General features: G+C 33.1%; 1 protein-coding gene across 4 annotated transcripts in view; it reads right to left on the reverse strand.

Moving 5' to 3' along the window:
- EPHA5 (EPH receptor A5) overlaps positions 1–26,144 on the reverse strand; it is a 520,714-nt gene that overhangs the window by 8,337 nt on the left and 486,233 nt on the right. For all 4 annotated transcript variants that reach the window (XM_069105317.1, XM_069105316.1, XM_069105315.1 and 1 more), the window contains 5 exons: positions 21,753–21,814; positions 21,436–21,645; positions 17,548–17,697; positions 11,064–11,257; positions 5,195–5,350 (listed from right to left, as the gene is read on the reverse strand). In XM_069105317.1, the coding sequence (XP_068961418.1) occupies positions 5,195–5,350; positions 11,064–11,257; positions 17,548–17,697; positions 21,436–21,645; positions 21,753–21,814 (772 nt within the window). The remainder of the gene's footprint in view (positions 1–5,194; positions 5,351–11,063; positions 11,258–17,547; positions 17,698–21,435; positions 21,646–21,752; positions 21,815–26,144) is intronic.

Genomic DNA, 26,144 nt, shown 5'->3' on the forward strand with positions numbered 1-26,144 from the left:
TTCCTTCCTTCCTTCCTTCCTTCCTTCCTTCCTTCCTTCCTTCCTTCCTTCCTTCCTTCCTTTTCTTTCAAACCATTGTAGCATTTTATTATGCAAGCCATTTTTGCTCTTTGCACCACTGAGGTACATAAAGAAAAGATACAAACACCTATTTCCACAGACAGACATTTTATCAGAGGAAGGAAGTTAGTGAATTATATTACTCCATTGTGTTGCTTCTAAGACAGAAATATGTTTAATAGTTCTATGGTTTTCAACTGTTTGCTAATATTTTTTTTTCTATCTAGCTCTGAAAAAATGCTAGAAAGTTTTAAGAAATATTTGCATCATAATTAAATAATATACATGGGTGACATTATAAAATTCAAAGATTAAAATACATGGTAGAAGAGAAATTGTTATATTGCAATGATAATTTCTATCATTTTTTATTCAGATTTTCTGAAAATTGTTATTACAATCTTCTTATGATGATATGATAGAAATTTGAAATACCTTTAACAGTGAGTATGGCCTTAAATATATTCTCTATGTATTCACGTAATAAGAAAGTTCCATAAAATAGTTAGCTTTTAATTGATTTTACTTTTATATCTGGTACTATTTCTTTCACTTTTTTTTCATTTTGATTTCATAATTTTATTCCTAAATTATACTTCAACTGAATAAATCAATAGTAGTAAGAAATTGAAACTTAAAATAAACAAAAATTGTTTTTATGACTAAATCCTTGGCATAGGCATCACTTCTAAAGATCTTCAATAAGTACTTTTGCATTAGGAGCCCAGCTGTGCCATTTTATTGGCCTTATTGTACTAGATAGCACCAGGTAATATATAGCTAGAAGATGATTGTATATATGTCTTGCTTTGGTTCACCCAAAATCATCAGGTACTTTAATTTCTACCATACACCCCATGTAATCTTAAGTAATACTCAAGACCAGTTCTGATGAATATAAGAACTATACTTTAATAGAGGCTTATGAATTCCAATATGAGAATAGCATTATCACATAATGTACAATTCAAACTCAACTTACAATGTATGACAAGTTTGGGGAAAACTATGAACATGATGAAAGGCCACTGGGTGAGATTAAAGTCCAGAAAACATCTCATATGATTTTCTACAAAATTTTTTTAGTTCATACCAGTGAGAAGGGTGTTTGATTTTTAAATCTTTAAACACGCAGAGTGGGAAAAACAGAACAAAAAAAGTTAAATTCATGTTTCAGCCAACTCAATTATTTAGAACTGACTTATCTGGTTTGTGGATTATCCATAGCCCTTGTATTTCTCCCTTCTGTTTTACACAGCTCTGAGGCTTATCACTTCTCACTAGACCCACCACCAATGGCTGGATAAAAGAAGGGAGGAGAATGATTAAATACATACACATTAAAGCTTGGTATGTCTCCTGAGTCTTTCACCACAGTTACAACTTTAAATTGGACAATGTAAAATTTTCAGGCTGATTTAAACTATTTATTGAGATTGCAGTATAAATCTATTTGTATTAGAAGTCAGAGCTAAAGAATGGGGAACACTTACCCCACATTTTTGCTTATATAGATGAGAAGTTCCTAGAGGGTTATACCCACATTTGTAATGTGTAGAATATTATACATATGTAGATATTATGAAAATGTTAATTATGATGCTTTTCTCTCTGCTGAAAAGAGCTGAAATGGGTCACATTAAATATTTGACTTCATTATATAAAAGCATGTGCAGCTTAACCATATAAAATACATACCCTTAAAAATAAGAGTAACACATCATCACTTTTATTTTCTGTGCCTATACTGTCATTGTCCATGATTTATTTCCGTATATGTTATCATTGTGTCCATTATCTAAATAATCAAAAGTTGACTGTGTAGGTCTGATTGGCAATTCAGAAATTAAGCTGCTATTTTTTCCTTAACTTACATCTTTGGATTCCGTTCACAGCTCACCTAGACCACAAAAACTTCCTGTAGGCCCTTCAGTACTGCAATTCTGTATTGTATGCACACTACATGTTTTTGCCATTGTCATGGTGTTAATATGAATATGAGTATAATATTTATATGTGTATTCATATGAATACTTGATATCATCAAATAGCAATATTTAGGTTCTGAGATGCACAAGCAGTAACTTACACTGAGCATAGTAGAATGAGTGAGCCACAAGATCTCTCTTTTGTCTATTTACAACAATCTACATACCTAGATTCTCACATTCCCTTTCCTCATCTGTAAAATGAGGCATTGAAATTGATAATTTCTAAGATTTCTTTCAACTCTTAATCCTATTACCCAGTGATGGTATAAAGAGTGATGTGTTCCATGTCTAGGTTGCCTCTAAAACTGGGTTGGATGGGACAAGGTAATACTTATTTGCTTTGATTAGGTTTTGGCATCCAGGGCCTTTGAGCCTGTTGAGATTTGATGTGGATATATGTATCCGGGGATATTGTAGAAGCATCCTTTCAAATTCTAGTTTGTTTTCCTCCCTGCCCTGGCAGTGTTTCAGGACACAATGTTTTGTTTGTTTATTATGTGTAGTCCTTTCTTTGCTTTGATGATAGGCCCCATAAAAATTAATATTTAAATACAACAAATAATGATTGCATAAAATGAGAGTCTGATTTCTAAAAGCATATTTGTTCCTTTTGCTCATCTTCCAATTTATTTTATCAACAGCTGGGGAGTTTAGGAGTATCTTGTTAACTTTTTTTTTTTTAAGAACCAGCAATATGAATGGATAAGTCTATTTCCCCACTTCTAATCTTGACCATATGCTTAACCTCTTCATCTCTTTCTATAATTTATTTAGCATTATTTTGCAATGAAAACTGTCTAGAAATTAGTAAAGCATAGGAAAAGGGACAGTGAGCAAAGGGATGTGAGTTTAAGACAAATGTTTTCACCTAACAGCTATTTCTTTATGGTCATGTGTGGTTATGTCAGTGTTATGAATGGCGACTCCCCAGTTCCCCTATTATCTATGGACCCTCCAAGTCTGCCTACTATTGAGACTGACAAAAAACATAATTATCAAGGTCTTTGAGTAGTTCTCATAATAGCCTCAATTTTAGCTTACTCTTCCACCCAATTATCCATGACACAAAAAGAAAGGAGAATAACTGGGTGGAGACTATATAGCAAGAAGGCAAAGGATATGAAAGCCCTGTAGTCAGTCAAGACTATTTAATCAGGCAGGGAACCAAGGTGCAAGATCAACTGTAAAACAGGAATTAAATAGGAAAGAGAAAATATAGATCTGAAAACAAAAGAAGAAATAACCAGTTAAAGAAAAAAGCAATAAAATAGGAGAAAATAAAAACCTAAAATGACAAGACAACTATGGGAAATATAAAAAATCCAAATAAAATTTTTGTTTATAAAAGGAAGTGGTTCCCCACAGTAAGAAAGGAATTTAGAAAGTGTTGCAAGATTACTTAATGTGAATTCAATGATGAGAGGAAGAGTAGATAGGCCATGAACTTTAAAAAAGTTAAGTATATAGCAGTTTTAATGACAAAAGGAGACGTTATTTAATGCAAATATGTTTATTATACATTTACAATTAATCTGACAATGGGTAGAAGAAATACCTACAATATCATTTTAATATAAAATGACAAATAATGAATTTAATAAATTAAAATGACATTTTACTGAAAAATTAAATAGTAATCATATAGAAATGTCTTTAAATAATCAGTCATTTTTTTTAGTCCATTATTTGCAAAGTAGCACTGACATAAATCCTGTAGAGTCAGAACTAAGAGTGTATATATTCTGTATGAGATTAGGTAGCTATTGTTTGTGTATTATGGAGAGAGTAACTTTGGGAATAGGACAAACTCAGGTTTCAGCTCCATTTAATAATGGGTTCTGAGTATGAGAAATGTTGAAGCTATGGAAATTACATAATCTTGGCCACAGTTAGGAGTGCAATAATGTTAAAATTACAAGGTTGGTGAGAGAATGCTTCATGGGAAATGTGTGGAAGATGGAGTATGAGGCATATATAATGCTTGGAATAATTTTAGCACTGTTCTATAATCTCTCTCTTTTTTAAAATTGGTGATTTTAATGCTCTTGGGCAGCTCTCTCTTCCAAGCAATGCCTCAGAGGATGAAAGACCTAGGTTCAGATTCTAAATCTGATACCTACTGGCTGTGTGAGTCTTGGCAAATAACTTAATCTACCTCTCATTACTCCAGGTAACTCTTAAAAGCACAAATTGAAAAATAAATGCTAATCTACATTTTCACCACTTTTCACTAATGTTATTTAAACATGGAAATTTATAAATGCACTATCTCTTCAAAATAAGTGCTTTACAGTAAGTTTCCATTAAATTTTATAACTTTGATAATTTAACTTTAAAAAACCTCTACTGAATCACCCTAATAAAGACCATTTTTTTATAAATAAAAAAAGATAAAGTAATTGTACATACAGAAAATATAATAAAAATTCAAAGAGACAACATTATGGAATTCACCAGTTAATTATAGTGATTTTTATTTCATAGGATTTGGTCAATTAAATCTTTTACGTGCAAAAAGAAAAGGACACAATTCGTTTTACAGAGCTTGCACCAAATAGTAAAGCAAAGGTAGCGTCTGATGAATACTTGCATTATTAAAATGCAAATTACATCACCTACCAATCCAAAGAGAAAACATCATGTTTTATTAAGTCAGGTGTTACCTGGGCATCATTACACAGAGTCAATATGACAAGGTGTAGTACCTTACTTTTTGTGACTTCCTAGGACTAGTCATACCAATTGTGCTTACATTTTTTTTTGTATTTACATTCATGTAACATTTATTTTATGTAGTAAAAAAAGTCTGTGTCAAGAAAAAAAGCATCTTTCTTTTCACAACACAAAGCAGCATTATACTAGAGAACTAGTCTTCCATTTATTCAAACCCAAATGTTATTTGCTTAAGGTCAAGAAGCAAATGTACTGAAGATACGTGATATTGACGTCAAGTTGACTTCTACCATGCATTTATTGGTTAACAACAACACAGACAACAACAAAAAAAAAGATGAAGCTTCTTTGGAAGCTATTGTGCATGGACAAAGATTATTTGATTTCCCTTGGCCCTGTCCATACTGGTTTTCAAACCATTTGCTTTTCCCCACAAATAATGTGAAAATTATCAGAAAAAAATTACTCACTCCAAGGTCACCTGAGCCACAGCATCCATTGAACTGTATCCATTTTCCATGAAAATCTCTGTATATCGTCCCATTTTGATGGCTTCCAGCCATTCACCCACTGATCTGTAGGCCCCAGTTCCTAGTGGGCCATGTTCTGCCAACAAGTTTGATACTCTAAAATACATTAAAATTATGAATGACTTCTTTTATCATTGAAGTATATCAGTATTTTCAACCATATCAAGAAGTTTTTTTTTAATATTTACCATGACTTTTTTCATATGCAGGTAAAATATTTTTCTTCCACCCCTTTCAAAAAAAAATAAACAACTATACAGACAGTTTTAGGGTTAAACACAATAGACTTTCAACATAAAGAAAACATGAATCTGATCCAAAATAATTGTCAACAATTCAGCATATAAATGTAATATATAAATGAGAATTATATGAATTCACAAACGTTGTACATTTAGATAATTTTCATGCAGGCTGTAGAATGAGGAAGTCATAGTTTCAAGTACCATCCCTGACTGATAGATGTTTTGTTACCTTGGGCTATTTATGTAACTTTTCTGTACCTCAAGAAACAAACTAGGATTTATCTATTGATTTACCAATAAATTGATTTATCAAATATGTATTAAATTAATTTATTTATAATTTACGACATAAATTATAATTTAAAATAGATAATGTTAATTAATTTAATCAAATTAAACAATCAAATAACAGATCTTTCAAATACATTGGTAATATGTTCTTGGATCTGTTTATTTCAAGAACAGTATACACTGGGACTGTTGTCCTGGGTAGTCAGTTGTTTCTGATCTATACAAAACAAAACAAAAAAACTGCATAGATATACTGAACATTATTCATTACTTTAATGCAGCTTTATAAAATGATGTTATTTAGAATGAATTGCCCTGACTGTAGAACCTAAGAACCAAAAAAACAACTTTGAACCCTTGGGCAAAGATGAAAGCAGACTGTCTTGCTGGTATGATATCAAGTTACACTGGAATGTTGATGATCACAGAGGGGGAAATGAAATTTGAATAATGAACTGTTCTAATGAATAAGGCTGAAGTCAATTTTAAATGGAATCACTTGCAATCAAATCTAGTCATAATACAATATAATGTAAATAAATCCTTAACAATCATAATAGTAAGAAATCATTTTTTGTTAATTTGCTTTCCTGCACTATTATTTTATAAGTCTGAATGTGACTAACCAATGATAACAAATCAAAAGTACCCAAGATAAGAAAATATAGAAGTCTTTCATATTTAGCGTCACCTCAGACCTTTTTAATTGCTAATTTGTTGGAAATGACATTAAAACTAATTGCTAATGGGATTCATTCTCCAATTGCTTCTTCAGAGAGTTAATGGCACATAGAAGATTCATTCTTGCTTTGTAAAATGGCGTTTTCCTAGTAAACAAATTTCATATAATATACAAAATACTTATTTAAATTAATTTATCCATTTTATGCCATTTCTAAACTCGTGTTAATGTGCTGTCAATTCCACTCTGGGTTCTTGCTGCCGCTTCCTTTCTGGCAATAGAAGGAAGATGCCACAGTAGGAAAGTATGTAATGTAGTAGGGAAGTAGAAGATAATATAGTGATATAAGCTATCTTTAAGACATGACTATTCTTTTGTAGTCTTGAGAATAAAATATTTCAGTATTTCTTGGTAAAAGCAAATGCAAATTTTAGAAATAAAGGAAAATACACAAAGTACCAACAGGCCTTTGATGGGAATAGTGTCAGTGAGTATTTACTTCCCCTTCTATGTTAGTTAGGCTTTTCTTTATATAAAAGGGAATGGAGTTGTTTCCAAGATTGGACTGACCCAGTGAGCTGAATCAGTTTTAGCCTTACTCTTGATATACTGTTCTGATGACCTTACACAGTTTGACATGGTTTACTATTCACTTTATTACAAAAAAAGGACTACCAAAGTGGAGTCAACCTGATTTCAGATTTAGCAGATGCCCAAAGGTTGAGGAAATCACCTCTATCTACTCAGCTAATCAGTCAGGTGGCTTATACAGAAAGAAGAGGGGCTGTATCTACCCAAGTTAAGTATCATATTCTTATTTAGTATCTTCTATGCAATAAAAATTATTTTGTTGATTGCTAAGTGTCTGAGGACAGGGCAACTTGATGGCTGTAATGGTAATGTAATTTGACCCCTTTATTTTGGCAAGTAAGCAGGTACTAAGCACTTGGTAATTGATCAAGATCCTGTTAGGGACAGAGAGGTATGAACTCCTGCCTCTTGTTGCTGACAGGAAGGTGTTGGCTGAAACAGGAAGCTAATGATTTGTGTATATAAGAAAAGCCCCAGAGAGGCACAGTCAGAATTTCTTTGGATAAGAATCTGGAGGCAGACCAGCTACAGAAGAGAGAATCGAGAACTGAGCCAGAATTTCCTGAGAACTTGTGGTGGTGGAGCTTCTTCTGAACAGGAGCCCAGGAGGCCTAAAGGCCAGGAGCCCAGGAACCCAGGAGCCTCCTCCCCCAGGCTGGATAAGGTGATTCTCATTTTTTGAACTAGCTTCAGAAGACTGAGGAAGCATGACCAGGATGCAGGGACTTTTTGTGTTTGTGACTTGATTGAGCCTTGAATTCCTGGGAGCAGAAATTCTGAAGGATTTGAGATGGACTGGACCCTGTGAACTTCATTGTGGAGCAGGACCTACCCAGACAACTGGGAGCTGTCTGCCATTGAACCCAGGTGACAGTCTGGTGAATCCAGGTAGAATCTGGGATCATGGAAGGGGATCTAGGGAATCTGAGAACTGGCCCCAAATCAAAATGAAAAGACCTCTCAGTGGGTACTGAGTAATGATGAAACTAGTTTACTAGTGACCCACAGGTACAGGGTTTGTGTACTTAGTGATTAATGATACTTAGTAATTGATTGCTGAATAAGTGACTGAGTTAATTTAGTGTGCCCCATGAGTGGAAGACTATTGTACTTTGAGATAATTGTTCTTTTTTCTAAATATTGTGACCACTTTTGTGAAAACTATGTGGCCATTTTAATTATAAGCTGTTGTGAATACTGTATTGTAATTTCCTGTGAAAAGTTGTAATATTGTGAATGCTGTACCTTGATTTTCTGTGAATGTTTTGCTCTGATTTGTTATTGAAAAGAGTGTTCACTATACTATGTAATCAGAACCTTGAAAGTTGTTCACAACAGCAATCCTCTGGAAAGCTGCTCATCAGTGGCTTTACAATGGCACAATGGATAGAGTGCCAGACCTTGAGTCAGGAAGACCTGAACTCAAATCTCATCTCAGACACTTACTATTTCTGCAACCTTCTGCAACTTAAACCTATTTGTATCAGTTCCCTCATTTGTAAAATGAGCTTGAGAAGGAAAAGGCAGTACATTTTGCCAAGAAAACCCCAAATGGGGCCATGCAGAGTTGGACGTGACTGAAAGAACTAAACAATAATTAAGTGCCTAATGAGGGTCTTATTTTATTCGAGTATTAAATTTAGGGTACCAGGGAATCAGCTTCAGTCAGTCCAGACTACAGCAATGAAAGCACACAAATAGTGGACAATTATGCCACAATGGCTCTCTTTTAGGTATTCTTTCCATGATTGCTAATCTATCACAGTTTTGAGTCATTTGAATTGTATGATACAAATTTCATGGCAAGTCATGGAATGGTTGACAATTTTACATGTAAAGTTTAGTAACCAATAATAAATTTTCCAAGTGTATATAAAATAATTTTAGTACAGAGATAAAGAGGAACATAATTTAAAGTAATCACTCAGACATAAGAGGTATAAAGCATTTAATTGCTTAGGTAGATTTACAATGTACAGCAAGGTGGCACAGTGGATAGAGTGCTGGGCCTGAAATCAGGAAGACATATTTCTGAGTTCAAATATGGCCTCAGACACTGAGTAGTTCTATGATCCAGGGCAAATGAATCAGCCCTGTTTGCCTCAATTTCCTCATCTATAAAATGAGCTGAAGAAAGAATGGCAAACCACTTCAGTACTTTTGCAAGGAAAACACCAAACAGGGTCATGAATAGTTGCATACAACTGAACAACACTCTTCCAATATATCACAAGTTTTCCACTAAGAGGTTAATTGATTTTCATAACTTCCAGAAAAGTAATTTTCCCTCTCACCTGTCCCTGTTGGCATATGGCTATTAAAGATATTTGGATATGCTTTACAAGTTTTTTAACATAAATATATAAAAATAACTACATGCCTCAGAACAAAACTTGTATTTAGGAAGACCTGAGTTTGAATCTTTCTCAGTGGATTTAACTGTGTCACTATGGTAACCTCTGTTTGCCTTAGTTTGTTCATCTGTAAAGTAGGGACAATAATAATATTCCCTTCTCAGGACTGTTTTTAGGATAAATTAGGTAAAATTTTAAAGCACTTTCAAAATCTTGGAAGTGCTATATAAATGGCAGCTATAATTATTACAAACTCAGCAAATATTTACATTTTCATGAAAGGGCCATGTTATTTTTTTTTTCAAATCAGAAAGGAGAAGTCAAGCATTATCAAACTGCATGATCTTCTAATTGATATGGTATAGGTAGTATTTTAAGAATTCCTTTGGAACAGAGAACTTGATTTTCAACAAAAGGCCTTGGATTTCCATCATGGTTCCGTCATTTTAAAACTATTTTTTCCTAGGGCAAGTCACTTAGAATTTCCAGACCACTTTTTTTTTTTTATTTCTGCCTAAATGGCCCCTCTAAAGTTGCTTCTAGCTATAAACCTGTGGTACCATTATAGACAAACTGTATAACACTTAGACAAGAAACAAAAACAAGTATGATTTGTATACATATAAAAGGTGTTAAAAACAAAGTTGAGGAGAATAGAATATCTCTCAACTATAGATGGCAAAGGGTCCTTATCAAATATAGGGAGAGAAAACATCATAGGACATAAAAATGGACAATTTTTTATTATATGAATTTTTTTTTACAAACAAAAGTAATGTAGTTAGAATTAGATGTAAAACACTTAATGTGGCAGATATCTGAACCAAATTTCTCTAGTTAAGAGCTGAACTCTAATATACATAGGGAATCGGTATTTTTTTTTAAGAATAAACCATTTCCCAAATCTTTTAATTTTAGTGCCTTTCCTCTTTTTAATTATTTCCTGCATATTTTATTTGTAGCTTATTAATATATTTTTGAAGAAAGAAGTTAGTAGAACCAGGGGAGATCTTTCTACCATGGCCACAATATTAAAGAGGAAAGCAACTTTTAAAGGCTTAAGGATTTTAACAAATACGGTAACCAATTATGACCCCTTAAGACTGATGATAAAGCAAGCCTCCCATCTCTTGGGGACCAGATGATACACTGGAGGAACATAATAAGACATTAATTTTCAGAAACAACCAGTACAACACAAATTTATATATTTTTTTTCTCACTTAATTTTTTTTTCTCACAAGTGTAGGATTTTCTTTGGGGAAAAGGTGAAATGAGAGAGAGTACCAATTGTGATGAAAAAGAAAATAAGAAAAGAGAATTAATGAAAGATCTAAAAATACCCAAAAGAGAATGGAAGAAATACCAGCAATGAACAAGTATAGCAGGGGAATGTTATTACTACCACATTAATATATGTATATGCACACATACATATTTATAGATATACACATGCATATAAACATATATATATATATATGTATAGGTCAATATACAATTACCCTACTATCTTTCTCTGAACTTCTTTTTATTTGGAAATCTAATAATTTGCTCTTGATTTTATAGTGCATGATGACGAAAAAAGTTAGCATGAAATTTGTCAACATTTACTCTATTCAAGAAAATTTCTTGTGCTATTGTTGTACCTGCTTGATGCATTAACCAGTGTCTTCAAGCTGCTTGGGTTACGAATGAGCTTGTCCAACATGCTGACAATTTCATCAAACTTGGGTCTGCTGTTTCGGTCTTTCTGCCAGCAATCCAGCATCAACTGGTAGAGAGCAGCAGGACAATCCATGGGACTTGGCAGACGGTATCCTTCCTCAACAGCTTTGATTACCTGAGTAAGACAAAGCAGTTTTTTTTTTTTGTTTTATCCCAGAAATTTAAGATTTTTGCGGGGAAAGATTTTCCACTGTGTTCCTTATCTTTCTTTTTTTTTTTTTCCTGGCCAAAAGAATGTAGGAGAGGCTCATGAAAGTTATGAACATAATCAAAATGAACAAATTTAAATTATCTTAAATCAATTTCAAAATTCCTGAAAACTAAACATGAACTATGTAGTTAAATTATAAGAATGACGAACAATTATTGCTATTTAAAAATAAATGATTTGCAATTTTTTTTACAGAAATATATATCTATAAGTATTTCTTTTTCTAATCTTTTTTTCTAAATATGTAAATATTTCCAGAAATGTTATCTGAATGGTAATTTTGTAATGGACATTTAAACAAGCACTTATTTTAAAATAATTAATTTTCAATTTTGCATCAAACTAAATTGTGTGCTAAATTACAGAGAAGTGAAAGGCAAAAGAACATAACTATCTCATGCACCATTCAATATGTGAGTCTGGCTGCATAATCAGCCACAGAATATTGCCTGGAATCTGGACTGACTGCACAATACCAAAAATATTAAAAGTGGAATATTTAATGGTTGACTTTCATTCTTTCTTTCTTTTTTTTTTTTTTTTTTGCTTTTGGGAGGGCAGTTGGGGTTAAGTTACTTGCCCAAAGTCACACCGCTAGTATTTTCTGTTAAGTGTCTGAGGTAAGATTTGAACTCAGGACCTCCTGACTCCAGGGCCGGTGCTCAATTCACCTAGCCACCCCAATGGTTGACTTTCAATGTATACACATAAGAAGAAACTTATATTTTTGTTTTCTGTTTTGGTTTTAAAATATATTTATTCTAAAGGAATTAGACTACGACTGTTAATGTGGATTATTTAAAAAACAGATTTTTTTAATTCTTCAGTACAAAACAATACAGATTTCAATCAGATAAAGATTTTTTTAAATTTTAAAGTGGCATCAAATATAAATAGCAATGGAGAATGGCATAATATTCCTGTTAAATTATATCATAATCAAAAATTCTCTAGCCATGTTTTTTTTTTTATAATTATTGTTTTCCTCAGAGGATAGCTGTTATCACAGAAGGAAAAGAAATAACATTTAATGTTTAGATATTTTATACAATTCATTCAATGGTACAAAGAATAATTTTTTTCCTTAATATTTCCCACCTTGGATTTTACTACATTGTTCTCTACTTCTTCTTGTCCTCTTTCTGATCTTTCTTATCTCTTTTCTTCTGTGGTTCTTCTTTGTCCACCCAATCCCAAAATATGGGTCATTAGTCACCAATACTACCCCAGGGATAGATAATTAAGGAAAATTGTTACAGTGTACCAACTCTGGGAAATAATAATGGGATGAACAAATTCATTTTTGATCTGTCAGAGATCAGACTCTTTTAAAGACACACATTTGTTGATAAGTAAATATTTCTATAAAGACAAAATTATATCTGAAACTAATAACAGATATTAAATGTGATTAAATAGATTTTACCACCACTAGGAAGGAGAAAATGAAGTCATGCTACAAATATCAGGGACTGAAAGATTACATTGAGAACAACAATTCTTATGAGAGTAATAAGGAAATGATAATGCTTTATATTTCAAGAGTGTTTTATAGTTACAAAACTCACATGCATTATCTCATTTGATCCTTGTCATGTGGCAGATGGTAAAAAGAATGAATGTGCCAATTTTACAGGTGAGAAAACTGAAGCTTACAGAGATAAAGTGTTTTCTCATGCAGAATGTTCTTTTGAAAGTCCAAACTTTTGAAAATAAATTTAAGGAATATTTTATTGCCTTCTTCAGTGTTTATATAATTGCCAGAAGTTCAGGACATGGATATCTCCAAATGAGTAGAAAGATATCTCCAAATGACCTAGAGAATGATTCTACATAGGTTTACTAGTCACTCCATGGGAAATGGTCAAGAACTTTGATTGTTAATAATCTATTGAAATCCACAGGGCCAAAATTTTCTCTGAATTTCATATAGTGTGTTATTACGCCAATTTACCAAGTACACAAAAAATTCAATACTTTTTTAGGAAGATAACACTGCTAAACTAAGAAAACAACAAACTGCTGATTAAACAGAAACAACTTAAGAATAGGGTTTTTATGTTGGCTATGTCAAAGAAATTCAGCTTATTCGAGGAGAACTTTGAAAAAGGCACAATACAGGACTATCCCCACTTTGGACTTTTCATTGACTACATCTGACAATGGCTATACAGATTATGTGATTCTATGTAATGGACACATCTATATTTAGGGAGGAAGATGCCATGGAATGTTTATATAGGTCTAGTTTCTCATAATGTATTCATAAAATTATATAATTTGTTTTTTAAGTAAATGTTGCCTGGATGATTATCACATCCAGTCTTATCTTATAGATAAATCTGAGGCCCAGAGAGGCAAAAAAAAATGCCAAATACTATGAATCTAATTTGTAGGCAAACCAAGAATCAAACTCTTTTTTCCCTTGAGTCCAAAATTAATGTGTATTTCCTCTGTACTCTTTCTCTTTCTTCATTACATATATGTACACACTTTCTCACATATAACACAGAAGTACACACATATAGACTTCATTAGTGAATGAGCACTATGATACTTTTGATAAATTATTTTCAAACTCTGACAAAATATAATTTTAAATCATTTTTATCACTTGTCAAGAACAATATAAAATCAACCATCAAAATTTTGTCTTAATCTGGTTTTTGAAATTGTATTTTTGGTTAAAAAAAGAAAAGAAGCCAAATGTTATGAAAACTCAGGCTGTCAATGATCAAATCATTAAAATGCCTTCATGTTTTTTTTTTATTTTTGGATCTGTATACATAAGCACACATATATAAGACAGTGATATAATTATTTTAAGCCATTTAATCCAATGTTCTAGAGAAGAAACACAAATTTCCCTGACATCCTACTGTTCAGAAACATTATTCTCAAGGTCTAGATAAGAAGAACTGAAAATTGTTCAAGGCCAATTTACTAATACCTACATTTTATTTAGAGGATTGCTAAAATGTAGTTTAATAGGCATTAAAGTTTGGGTCAAATTTGATTGCAAGGGTACAAGGATAGAGTTTTGCTCATGAGAATTTTTTTGTCATAATGTGGAATTTGATCCTGTTTTATATCTATACTTCACCCAACACAACACTGATCCTGGTCTTAATTTGTGTCTCCTAATTTAATGTCAAAGAAAAAGTGACAAACTATTTATGCACTAAAAGATCAAATACTAAGAGAAATAAGATACTCATTTTTGAAGTGAAGTGAATTGTCTTCCAAGTCCCTCATGTCCTACTTAACCAATCCTTTCCAATGTACTTTATCAGGCATTCCTGAGTCATCTCATTGATGCTTCATGCAAAGATATTCAAACAATTAAATAAGGTTTTGCCCTTTTCCCAAGAATAACTGGTGAAACAGAGCTACCGTCAGAATATATCTTTCTAAGCTATCATTTATCACACTGAGCCAGATTATACCATGGATTTTCTTCTAGAAGGGTGAGTAGTAACTTCCATTTCATTGAAGAATGAAGATAGATGAATTGTTCTCAATTAATAGAAATTACAGTAAAAAAAGTTTCATGTTAAACTTTGCATGGAAAAAATCATCATTTGCAATTTTTCAACATTACTCCTTACATGGAGGGCATCACTGTTAATATTACCATTAATAAAAGTTTCAGTATCTCTTTATGAACATTAAAATAAATACCAAGTGTAGCATGACACATTTTTTGGTACTTAGTGTATTAGGCAATGTGTTAAAAAAAAAAGAAAAGAAAAGAAAAAGAAAAACATTCCCTGCCCAGAAATAGTTTTCCTTTTAATGAAGGAGACAATATGTCTTAATTGGTATTTCCAAGATAATTATAAAGTAATTGGCCATGAGGTTCAAGGAAAGGCTCTTGGAGGAGGTGACACAGGAGATGAGTTTTGAAGGAAATTGTTAATCTGAGAGCTAGTTTAGGAAAGAGAAGATTGCAGGTATTGTAGACAGCCAGGAAAAGGCAGAGAGACAGATGGAGCATCATATGTGAGGAGCAGCGAGTAGAAGAGTACAGCTGAATTGTAGTATGCAGAAGAGAGCAATGCATTACAAATTTGGAGAAGATAGGAAGATCTTTCTACTGGGAAGATAAATGCAGGCTATATCTTAGATCTAAAATATCATTGATTCATTCACATTTGGATCATAAAAATTTACCTTTAAGTGGTGATTTGAATACCTTATGTCTTTATGATTATACATTTTTTTTTGTCTAGGTGTGGATAGGGTAGGAGGGTTGCACCAGGGAAAGGCCAATAATCTAGATAAAGGAATTCTGGGGTTGAGTTGGTCATTTATCAAGGCATCATGTAGCTCATTACCTTTGCTGAGGATTTCATCATGAAACTCCAAGGGTCATAATCCCATTTACTCTACCATCTCTTATTACATTTGTCAGCCTGAAGCACTTTATTTATTTATTTGGAAAAGCAAGGTTTTTTTCAGAGTTAATGAAGAAAAAAAAGGGGGGGCAGCAATGAGGGTATCAGACAGGCTGGCACCAGTTCAGCATATCCATGCTACACGTGAAGTTCTGTTATAGGCTATGCATGTTCTTGGCATTGACACTCAAATCAATAGTGTTAACTCAATTTAGAAAGTGCTACCTCTTCTGGCAAAATATAATAAAGGGCATAAAGAATCTGCAATGCTCTGATATTGCTTCCTTCACGTTATGTGGATATGTGCTTGGAAAATCAACTATTAGTAGAAAACAGAGCTCTTGAATCTCTGTGGTTTAAGCAGAAAAGGAAATGTCACAGGGCACATATTTTTCTGAACAATGGGTATTCAGGTGAATAACTGATGAGACTAAGCTTCAGTATCTCACTACATGCAATAAATTCAGACTTTCTATAAACAAGGATTTCACAGTAGTTTATCAAGATTAAACAAAATATGTTCCAGATTTCTATTAATTAGTGTGTGCTCCACATATCTACACAGATATTTTGTTTTAGTATATACTTTCTGTCAGTTTCTATGAGTGAAAAAATATCAGCACCCGATTTCCAACCCTCTAGGAATGAGCCTCCAGCTCATCTTTGACCTATAGACTTTCATGGATTCCATTCATGGCAGGCATCCAAAACTTTTCCACCTTGGCATAGTATGCCATACCTTGCACGTAAGGATACAGTCTTTGAATATTTATAAAGAGTTATGGTAGTTCTTTTTGTAGTAGTAAAGAAATGGGAAATTTAAAAAAATGCCCATCAATTGGGATATTGCAAAATAAATTATGGTAAATTGGAGTAAAAAATTATTCTTGCTTTGTAAGAAATAATATAAAGGATGGTTTCAGAGACAAAAGTAAGAAGAAATGCATGATCTGATGTTGAGTGAAGTGAGCAGCACCAGCATCACCTCTGTACCATCATGGCTATTGTATAGCTTTACTATTTTAGCATATAATTATCACTTTATGTGATACTTTCTGTTGTCTTGCCATCTACATCAATAACTCACATTTATATAGTAATTTGAAACTAACAAAATGCTTTATTCACATTTCTTTGAAGTGAATGATTCAAATATTATTAATAGGACTTTATAAATTAGAAAACTAAGGTTCTGAAAAGTTAAGGACTCTGAAAAGGCCACATGGCCCATACCAAAATGGAACTCTCAATCAAAATAAGAACTATACATATCCTAGAGGAGAAACTAGGTCAAACCTATTATTTCATGTCAATTAGATTTTGTTAATTTCTTAAAAGTGCTTGAACAATAGTTATTGTTTTTGCCCAAGTCCAGTAGCAGAGGCAGGCATTCCAATCAAAGACCTGGGCTCAAATCCCAGATCTTATAAACTATGGCATTTAGGGCAAGTCACTTTGGTGTCAAGTTTTCTCATCTGTCAAATGAGAAGATTGGATTATTTGGTTTTAGAGAACCTTTCCAGCTTTAAATTTATGATACTATAATTATTGACTGAAGTAGAGATAAACATCATTGTCAAACAATTGAACCATCTGATGAAAATAAATTTTATCTATATAAAATATGCTTTTCCATATAAATGGAATAATAATGCAAAATAGCTAAATAATTCTATCAGAGAATGACTGGGGATAAAGCAAGCTAATTCATACTTTTAAACTCTTTTTAAAAAATAAAATGGACCAAAAGCTCCAAACTTTTGATAAGCAGAGATTGTGTACTTGGTTTGTACTTACATCCTGATTAGTCATTTCCCAATAAGGTCTCTCTCCATAGGAAACCACTTCCCACATCACAATTCCATAACTCCAGACATCACTGGCAGAAGTGAACTTGCGGAAGGCAATGGCTTCAGGTGCAGTCCATCTGATTGGGATTTTTCCTCCCTAGGAAAGATAAGTACTTATATAAATAAATAAAATAACAATCCACATTTCTTAGAAGCATCTAGGCATACAGTTTCCTCACCTGAAAGGCTTTGGAAAGAGACGTAAAATTGTAAAGTAAATCTGTTTGACAACACTTAGTCTCTTTCTGCATACCTTAGCCTATGAGTGTTTGTAGACTGACTACTATTTGCCTGTCCAGCAAGGACTGCAGTTTTACATTCTATTTGATTATCAGAGCACATATATGATCCACATCTCAATTACATTAGTTTGAATGGTGGCCATGAGTAAGGGAAGGCAGGCAGTCAATTAGACCAGTATAAAGAATATTTTCATAACTTTTAGATATAAACAAGGAGAATGGAAATGTTTTATATTCCTTTCTCTTCCTTTACTATCTTCATTTCACAAGGACTGAAAATTAAAAAAACAATCCAGAGATTTGAATGGTCCTTCACATTCCTTTAAGGAGCTTAATAGGAGACAAAGATATGCCTGAAGACCAGATAAATGAGAACAAATACATCACTGTGGGAGTGGTGGATGGGTGGGAAGCTCATGCATATGTGTGCACTCTTGGTTTATTTCTTCTGGTTTTATATTCCTGGCACATTTTTGTGTGGGTAGCACATTTGATATTACTAGGTCAAAAAGGAAATAAAAAGAAATGAAAGCATGAGACAAATCTCACCAACTTATCCATTTGTAAAATTATTCTGCATAATAATTACAATGGATTATTTTTTAAAGTTTTCTCAGTTAAAAGAGGAAATAATTTTCATAATCTTGTCTCGTTCAAACTGAAAGCATTTTTTCCTAGTTCTTTAAAAATATAGGTGAACAGAAAACCAAATACTGTCTTCTATAAGCTATTTTGTTTTTATTTTTGATGTTAAGAAAATCCTGTCAATTTTAAATATTTGCTTAGGAAAAGGACCAACCCCATTCATATTAAAAAGAAAAGAAGGCCCTTTACTCAGAAATACCTGATATAAGCTGCTGGAATTTCCATTTGAGGAAAGAAGAAAATAATGTTTAAAATTATGTGCTAAAAAAGTTACTATATACCATGAATATGGGGCCATAATATATATGCAGAAAGTATTTGTGGTATCCCGCTCATTTCCAGATGAACAGGCTCTATAAAGATCAGGAACAAAGCCCTTTACTTAGTCAAAGCCAGAGTTATGCTCTGATAAAGCCATGAAGGCTGTTTGAGACACCTCCACTCACTGCTTCCTCCTTCTTAGCAGCTGCTGATACCATAAAGCCCTTTCCCCACAGAACTTTTACAAAGGAATTTTTTTTTTTACAAATTTTGCAAAAGAATTTTTTTAACAAAAATAAGTGTTTTCATATAATTTCCAAAAGAAGATATATTCATAGTTACATATTGATACCGACTCTCACTTCATGATAAAGATTCTTAAAATACTGTCTTATGAACTAAGATTTATACACACACACACACACACACACACATACACAGGAAGTGGAAGATAATGGAGAAGAAATAGGTAGAGATTCCTTTTGTGGAAACTTTCCCTGAGAGTAGAGATTGATGACTCATTTGCAATTTATATTCTTGAAGCATTGCCTGAGGCACTGAGACAGTTTCAGAGACTGATAAGATGCCATATCTAGTATATGGAAAGCTTTTTTGGTTCCATATCTTATATCTACTTCACCATATTTCTAATCATTTATATTTATTTATATGAGATTTGTACATCACATACTCTGTGAGACTATTGTCTAATAAGGACAGACATACATCTTTTTTAGTTCCCTTAGTGGCTGCAGTACAAGACTCTGCCAATTGGATACTTAGTAAGAATATCCTTAATTAAACTGAATTGATGTCTGAGAGTTCTACAGATATAGTTGGATTTCCATTGGTCACTCATTCAAATTAATAATCTTATTTTAATAGGTCATATTTATATAGTGTTTCTAGTTTTTTTAAGTGTTTTAAATGCATTATATCTTTAAAGAATATCTCTTTATAAAGAGATAATTTTTATTATCTCTTTAAAGAATAAACAATCCAGAACTGTGAGAATTATCAAATAGAATTGATTACCAATTGAAATTTGTTGTTCTAAATATTTAGAAAACTATGCCAATTCTGCTAAAACTTCTGTTTACTGTGAATTCAGCACAGAATAAAGTGACTTGGTGAAACCTGAGTATGGTTACACCAATAACAAACTGGAAAACTTAGTGACAGAGTATTAATTAAATGTAGTGGCTATAATTTTAACAAATAAAGGCACATGACATATCTATATACAATGGGAAAATGGGATAGCAATATAGGCTGTGATAGATGGGAATGACATACTGGGTTCCTACTGGAAACCCTATAATGTCTGCTCTCTGAGCAATCAGTGACCTTGATTGAGAATAGAAATTTAATCATTCTCTTGGCTGAAATCTTACTCTAATAGAGATGCTAAGAAAAATCCATACTTATTCTTTGTTACAACCATGAGGTAAAGTGAATTAAATCAAATAGGTAGATAATATGGGTCAAAAATGCCTTTGCTTAAAATTCTTAATTTGCTTAAAATATTCTAATAATTAAGATAAATGAGAAGGATATGGATTCATATTAAAAATTGCCTCAGATTTCATAGTTAAAATTATTATACATGATTGATATAATGAAAAAAATTGAGATGAATAAAGTGACCTATTTAAAACATTTAGAGGGAACTTAAACTTAAAGATAAAGAAACAACAAATAGGGAGGTAGACAACCCCGACTTCCTTCTCAATAAAGAAGGGTTGACTTACAGCAACTCTTAAATGGATAGTTTCTCACAATATGTTTACCTATGCTGTCATGGGGTTTGGTTTTCATAGTTGACATAATGGAGGTTATAAATTTAAAAAAAGCAACAGTTTTGATTTGGTCTTAGGGAATTAAATGCTAATGAAAGGTGACTTTTAAAGAGTACCTGGAGGATGAATTTTATTTTATTGCTTTATGGAGGGAGGAAGGTAGGGCAACTGGGGTTAAGTGACTTGCCCAAGATCACATGGCTAGTTTTGTGTTAAGTGTTTGAGGCCAGATTTGAACTTAGGTCCTCCTGACTCCAGGGCCAGTGCTCTATTCACTGGACCACCTAGCTGCCTCAGAGAATGAATTTTAAATACACACACATTAAATAGGAGAAAAGCAGAGGCATTTTTCTATAGAAAGGATAATTTATGATCCAGATCAAATGGTGCTATCTAACTTCTTTTCTGGGAAAGCAATAGGGGAGGATTCATGGTGAATATGCCAGTGTGAATGGAGATTCATGGTTGGAGCTTTCCAAAGATTTCATGTTTGAAAGACAACTCTATACAAGAAACTACTTTTTTCAGTAACATTACTTAAATATATAACATTGTAGGACATTCCTACAAGTAATTAAAAAATCTGGTGGTATTAGTTAATTTGTTATTAGAAGGCAAAACTGGGTGGCTAGGTGGCACACTGAATAGGGCAAGGGCCCTGGAGTCAGGAAGACCTGAGTTCAAATTCAACCTCAGACATTTAACATTTACTAGTCATGTGACCTTGGGCAAGTCACTTAACCCAAACTGCCCTGCCTTCCCCCTCCAAAAAAAAAATAGAAGGCAAAATTATAGATGCTTGGTTCAAGTTAATTCTATGCTTTAAGGAACATAAACATCTTTAAAACAAAATCAATAACTCATGTTATTGATACTGCTAGAACTTACCCGTGTGGTGTATGCTGCTTCAGGGTCATCTTCCAGTACTCTAGAAAGTCCAAAATCAGACACTTTGCATACTAGGTTACTGTTGATTAAGATGTTTCTGGCTGCAAGATCCCTATGCACATAACCCATGTCAGAAAGGTACTTCATTCCAGAAGCAATGCCCCTCAGCATTCCTACTAGCTGAATTACAGTAAATTGCCCATCATTTTTCTGGAAAGGTAATGAAGAAGTATTAGTCTCACATGGAAATACAATGAGCAAATTATCGGTTTGGGGGCATCATGGCTGTGATGAATAAAAACTATTGCAGATCTTACCTTTAAAAATGTATCTAAAGAGCCATTCTCCATATATTCTGTCACTATCATTACTGGCTTACCTAAAAAGAAAACAAAGCCATAGACTTTTTATTTCATAAATGTATTTAACATGCTTTTTCAGATAAATAGATTAGGAAAAATATGCCCCTTTGCATGTTAGCCTAGTCATACTAAGGAGGGGTTTAAACTATTATTAATTTATTCATGATTTTAAAAATATTTTATTAAAGTTCAAATGTTAATATAACAACCAATCACAATTATTAATTACTAATATTCTGTTGGGTGCAATGGGAACTGAGTGTATATGGAGAGATTGAGGTGATATAAATATAACCTTGGTAAATGAGTACATAAAATTATTATACTGCCATTATCAGACACATCACGTTATGTAGCAATGAGTGTTAAGACAATTAAAAATGATACATGCTATTAGAGGACAGCTCTCATATTGAGACAATATTTTGACCCCCCAACTGCACGTAGAACACATGACCAACCATTGCCAGCTTCGCTACTTTCCTAATGAGAACATCTCAAACTGAAGTTTCCATTTCCCTTTATGCCTTCTACTTCCAGACACTTATTAATGATATCCTTTTTTTCCTTAAAATATGCTTACCCCACTTCTACCCACCAAAATCTTAGGACACCTGAAAATTCACTTCCACTCCCCCTTTGTCCATAAAACATTTGCTTATCTTCTCCAAGGGAAACTCGTCTCTTTCCTTTAGATCATTTTAAAATATTAAATGATATGTTTTTTTTTTCTTGAAAGCACTATTAACATTTGTTTTAATAGAGGAAATTCTTTCCTCTTTTTTCCCTTTTACACTATTATCTGCACCCCCCATGTTACAATTAGAAAATGTGGTCTATTGTATTTGTTCAAAGACTGATCTTATGCCACTATTACATTATCAATTCTTGGACACTCAGAATCTTGTTTTATATGTTTATCTCTGCTGCAGCAGCTTGTATGGTACCTTGAACACAGTAAATGCTAAAGAAATGGATGCAAAATAGGTGAATAAATAACTGTATTACCCAGATTAACCTTAGTCTGACAAAAGTAGTCTTTAACATGGTTGGTTAGTCTTGTCCCTTGATATCAACAGAATAATATTTTAAAATAAGCATTGTTCCTACCTCTAGGACAAATACTTTATGCCTTATATAGCAGTAAATTGCATATGTTAACTTAAGTCACTTGCTTTTAGGGAAAGACAGTGAATAAGAATGTAAATGTGTATACATGTATATTTACCTGCTATATATGCTTTTTGTATAATAAATACTGAGAACATGCTGAGACAGAAAAAAATGATTATTCTCTTAAATCAATTAAAATCTCAATATGTAAGAGAGAATTATATATGATTCATGGAAATATGCATATATGATCACAAGCTAATCATTAATGTATTATAGGTTACTTCCTGTTATGCCAAGGGCTGCTCAGTGTCCAGCACTAAGCATGACCAGAGGTGTGAATAAGAAATGACCAGGCCATGTGGATAGTTCAAGGAAGAACCATGAACTCCATTTATTGATTCTTAGCACAAGGATTGTATAGAGCAAATGAGACAAAGGAAGGGGACTCAATATTTCTTATCATTGCCTTACTCTATTATTTCCTGGACATAGCACAGGATAGATAATTTGATAAGGATTTATTATCTAGGTGGCTAAAGTCTTAGGGTAAAACCTTTGATCTAGGTATCTCCTAATGCAGCCACAATCATAAATGGATACGGTTGAAAGCAGTATTCAAAGCAAAAGCCACAATCATCAAAAGACATCATGTTTAGAGCTGACCACCCAAAAATATCTGCGTGCTGAATCAAATATTTTCGCTCTCAATGACTAAAATCTTGGAGTAGAGCCTATTGATGTCAGAACTCAAATAACATACTTATAAGTGTAACCCATATCAAAAGACCCAAGGAGAAAGCTTAACAAAAAGCTGTATCACGAAGGGCCATAGTCTAAGTCCTGAATCAGGTTTCCTTGGCTCCCCACACTATTATTTACAGAAAAATATAAATGCTTTCTTGCTATTTGATGAACTCAGACCTGAGACTGCTTGTTTATATAAGCTACCACAGCCAGAAATAAAAAAAATAGAGATAAGTATTATAAAACCTAGATATAAACAAAAGCTATATATGCATTTAAGCATTTACACATAAAAATTATTTTAAGAATTTTATAAAGCTCCATAATGTGACAAGATAGTTTTTCATATAGATAACTTTTCTTATGATAAATTGGGAAATGTAGGTTCTTTTAATGATACCTGAAAAGTGATTAGCAGTAAAATACAAAAATGCATAAAGCAATGCTTCATATGAAATTTCATTACAAAGTACTGTTGCACAAAGCCAAGGATAACTAAGAAGTTCCAAAAATGCTATTTTTGGTCCATTTTAAATTGTTTTTAAATTTTAGCACTTCCCTCTTTGCTTCAAAGAACCATATTTTGGATATCCTTGTTCATTCCTGTCCACCAACTTTATTCTTTCTATTCTCCTTTCCACCACCTGCTTTTGGTATTTAACATAGGCTTGCCCTTTCTATTCAATTTTCAAAGTCTTATATGAATCAGCCTCTCTCTCTCTCTCTCTCTCTCTCTCTCTCTCTCTCCCTCTCTCTCTCTCTCTTTCTCTTTCTGTCTCTCTGTGTCTCTGTCTCGTGTGTCTGTTTCTGTGTCACTATGTGTCTCTCTGACTTTCTGTCTCTGTGTGTCTCTTTCTGTCTCTTTCTCTCTGTGTGTGTCTCTGTCTACTTCTCTCTCCCAATCCTGAGGTCCATATAAATTGATTGATTTAGCTTTTAGGCTAGAAACTATCCAGTCATCTAAAGTATACATTACCATTGTAACACAAAATCACAGAATTCCAGAGACAGAAGAGAATTCAGTGGCTTTTAATTCTGTTTATACCAGTAGAATCCCCTCTACAAGGTAGCATACAAATGGTCATCCACCCTTTCTTTGAAGATATCCAGTGTTGGAGAACCCAGTACTCACAAAGTCAGTTGATTTCACTTCAATATTCCTCTAATTATTATGAAGTTTTCATAACATCAAGTCAATTTACAATGCTGCAAATCACACCTAACTGACCCTAATTCCAAATTGCCAGGGCACACAGTAACAAACAAACAAAACCCCTAGATCTTTTTTATTTCCATTTGAAAGCCCTAAAAGACCTTCAGTTATCTCACCTCTCCTTTTCCCACCAAGCACTCACTTTTATAAACAAAATACACATAATTTCTGTTATACTCATTTTGATGTTACCCACCTTGTTAAAGTTCTTCCTAAAATGTGTTACTGGAACTGAACACAATACGGTTCACATGTTCTACAGTGCCCACAAGTTCTGGATGTTGCACCCCTTTAACACAGCCTAATATTTCATTGGCTTTCCTATCTGTCATACCATATTGTTTATTTATTTTGATATTTCTGTCTGCTAGAAGAGTCCCCTGATCTTTTTTGGACTGTTGCCTTACCATCTATGCCTTCCTCATATCAACCTTGAATTTGATTTTCTGAATGAAAATATATGAATTAACATTTAATCATACTAAATTTCAGCTTATTTAATTTAGCCTAATGTTCTAGACTGTAAAGATGGTTTTGAAGTCTGATGTCATCTATGATGTCATTCTTTCTAGCATTTCACGGTGTATGAATTTGATAAGGGTGCGGCTAATACTACTATTAGAGTAAGTGATAAAAAATATTAAAACTACAGGATCAAGTACAGACCTCTGGGGCACTCCACTGGTGACTGCCTTCCAAAATGACATAAAATATAACTAAATGATGTTTGAGGCAAGCTCTTCAATCAGTGTCAAATGTATACAATTATGCTATAGTCTAACCCATCCATATTTTCCCATAAGGTCACCATTTATCCTATACTTTACTAGATTAACTTTATATCATTACTCTAATCCACTAGTTTAACAAATGTGTCAAAAAGGGAAATAGCCTTTTCAGCTCAAACTAAGGTTTGTTTCACTAAGTATGTCTCTGGCTCATGCTCTCACCTAGAATTTCTCCTGGCTGAGCCACATCTCTACAGAAAGAGTAATTTGTTCTTTAATGTCATGGAAGTGTACAAAGTAAGAAGACTTCAGACAAAGGATATATTTTAACTTACTTCAAAGACAAGTGCAATGTTTCCAAAACAGTCACGATGCCTCCCCTTTCCTCTCCAATGTGTATCTAATTTTCAAGGACATACACAGTGCTCTGGAATATTTATTTCCTGGCTAAGGACACCTGTATGAGTTCAGAACTTAAGGTTGAAAGAAAAATGAACAACCCACCCATAACGTTCACTCCTGTAAAGAATTATTTGTAATGTGTTT

Source organism: Petaurus breviceps, unplaced genomic scaffold (genome assembly GCF_028583685.1).
Source record: "Petaurus breviceps papuanus isolate PSGF00001 unplaced genomic scaffold, PetGlider_PUasm1.0 76, whole genome shotgun sequence".
NCBI lineage: Eukaryota > Metazoa > Chordata > Mammalia > Diprotodontia > Petauridae > Petaurus > Petaurus breviceps.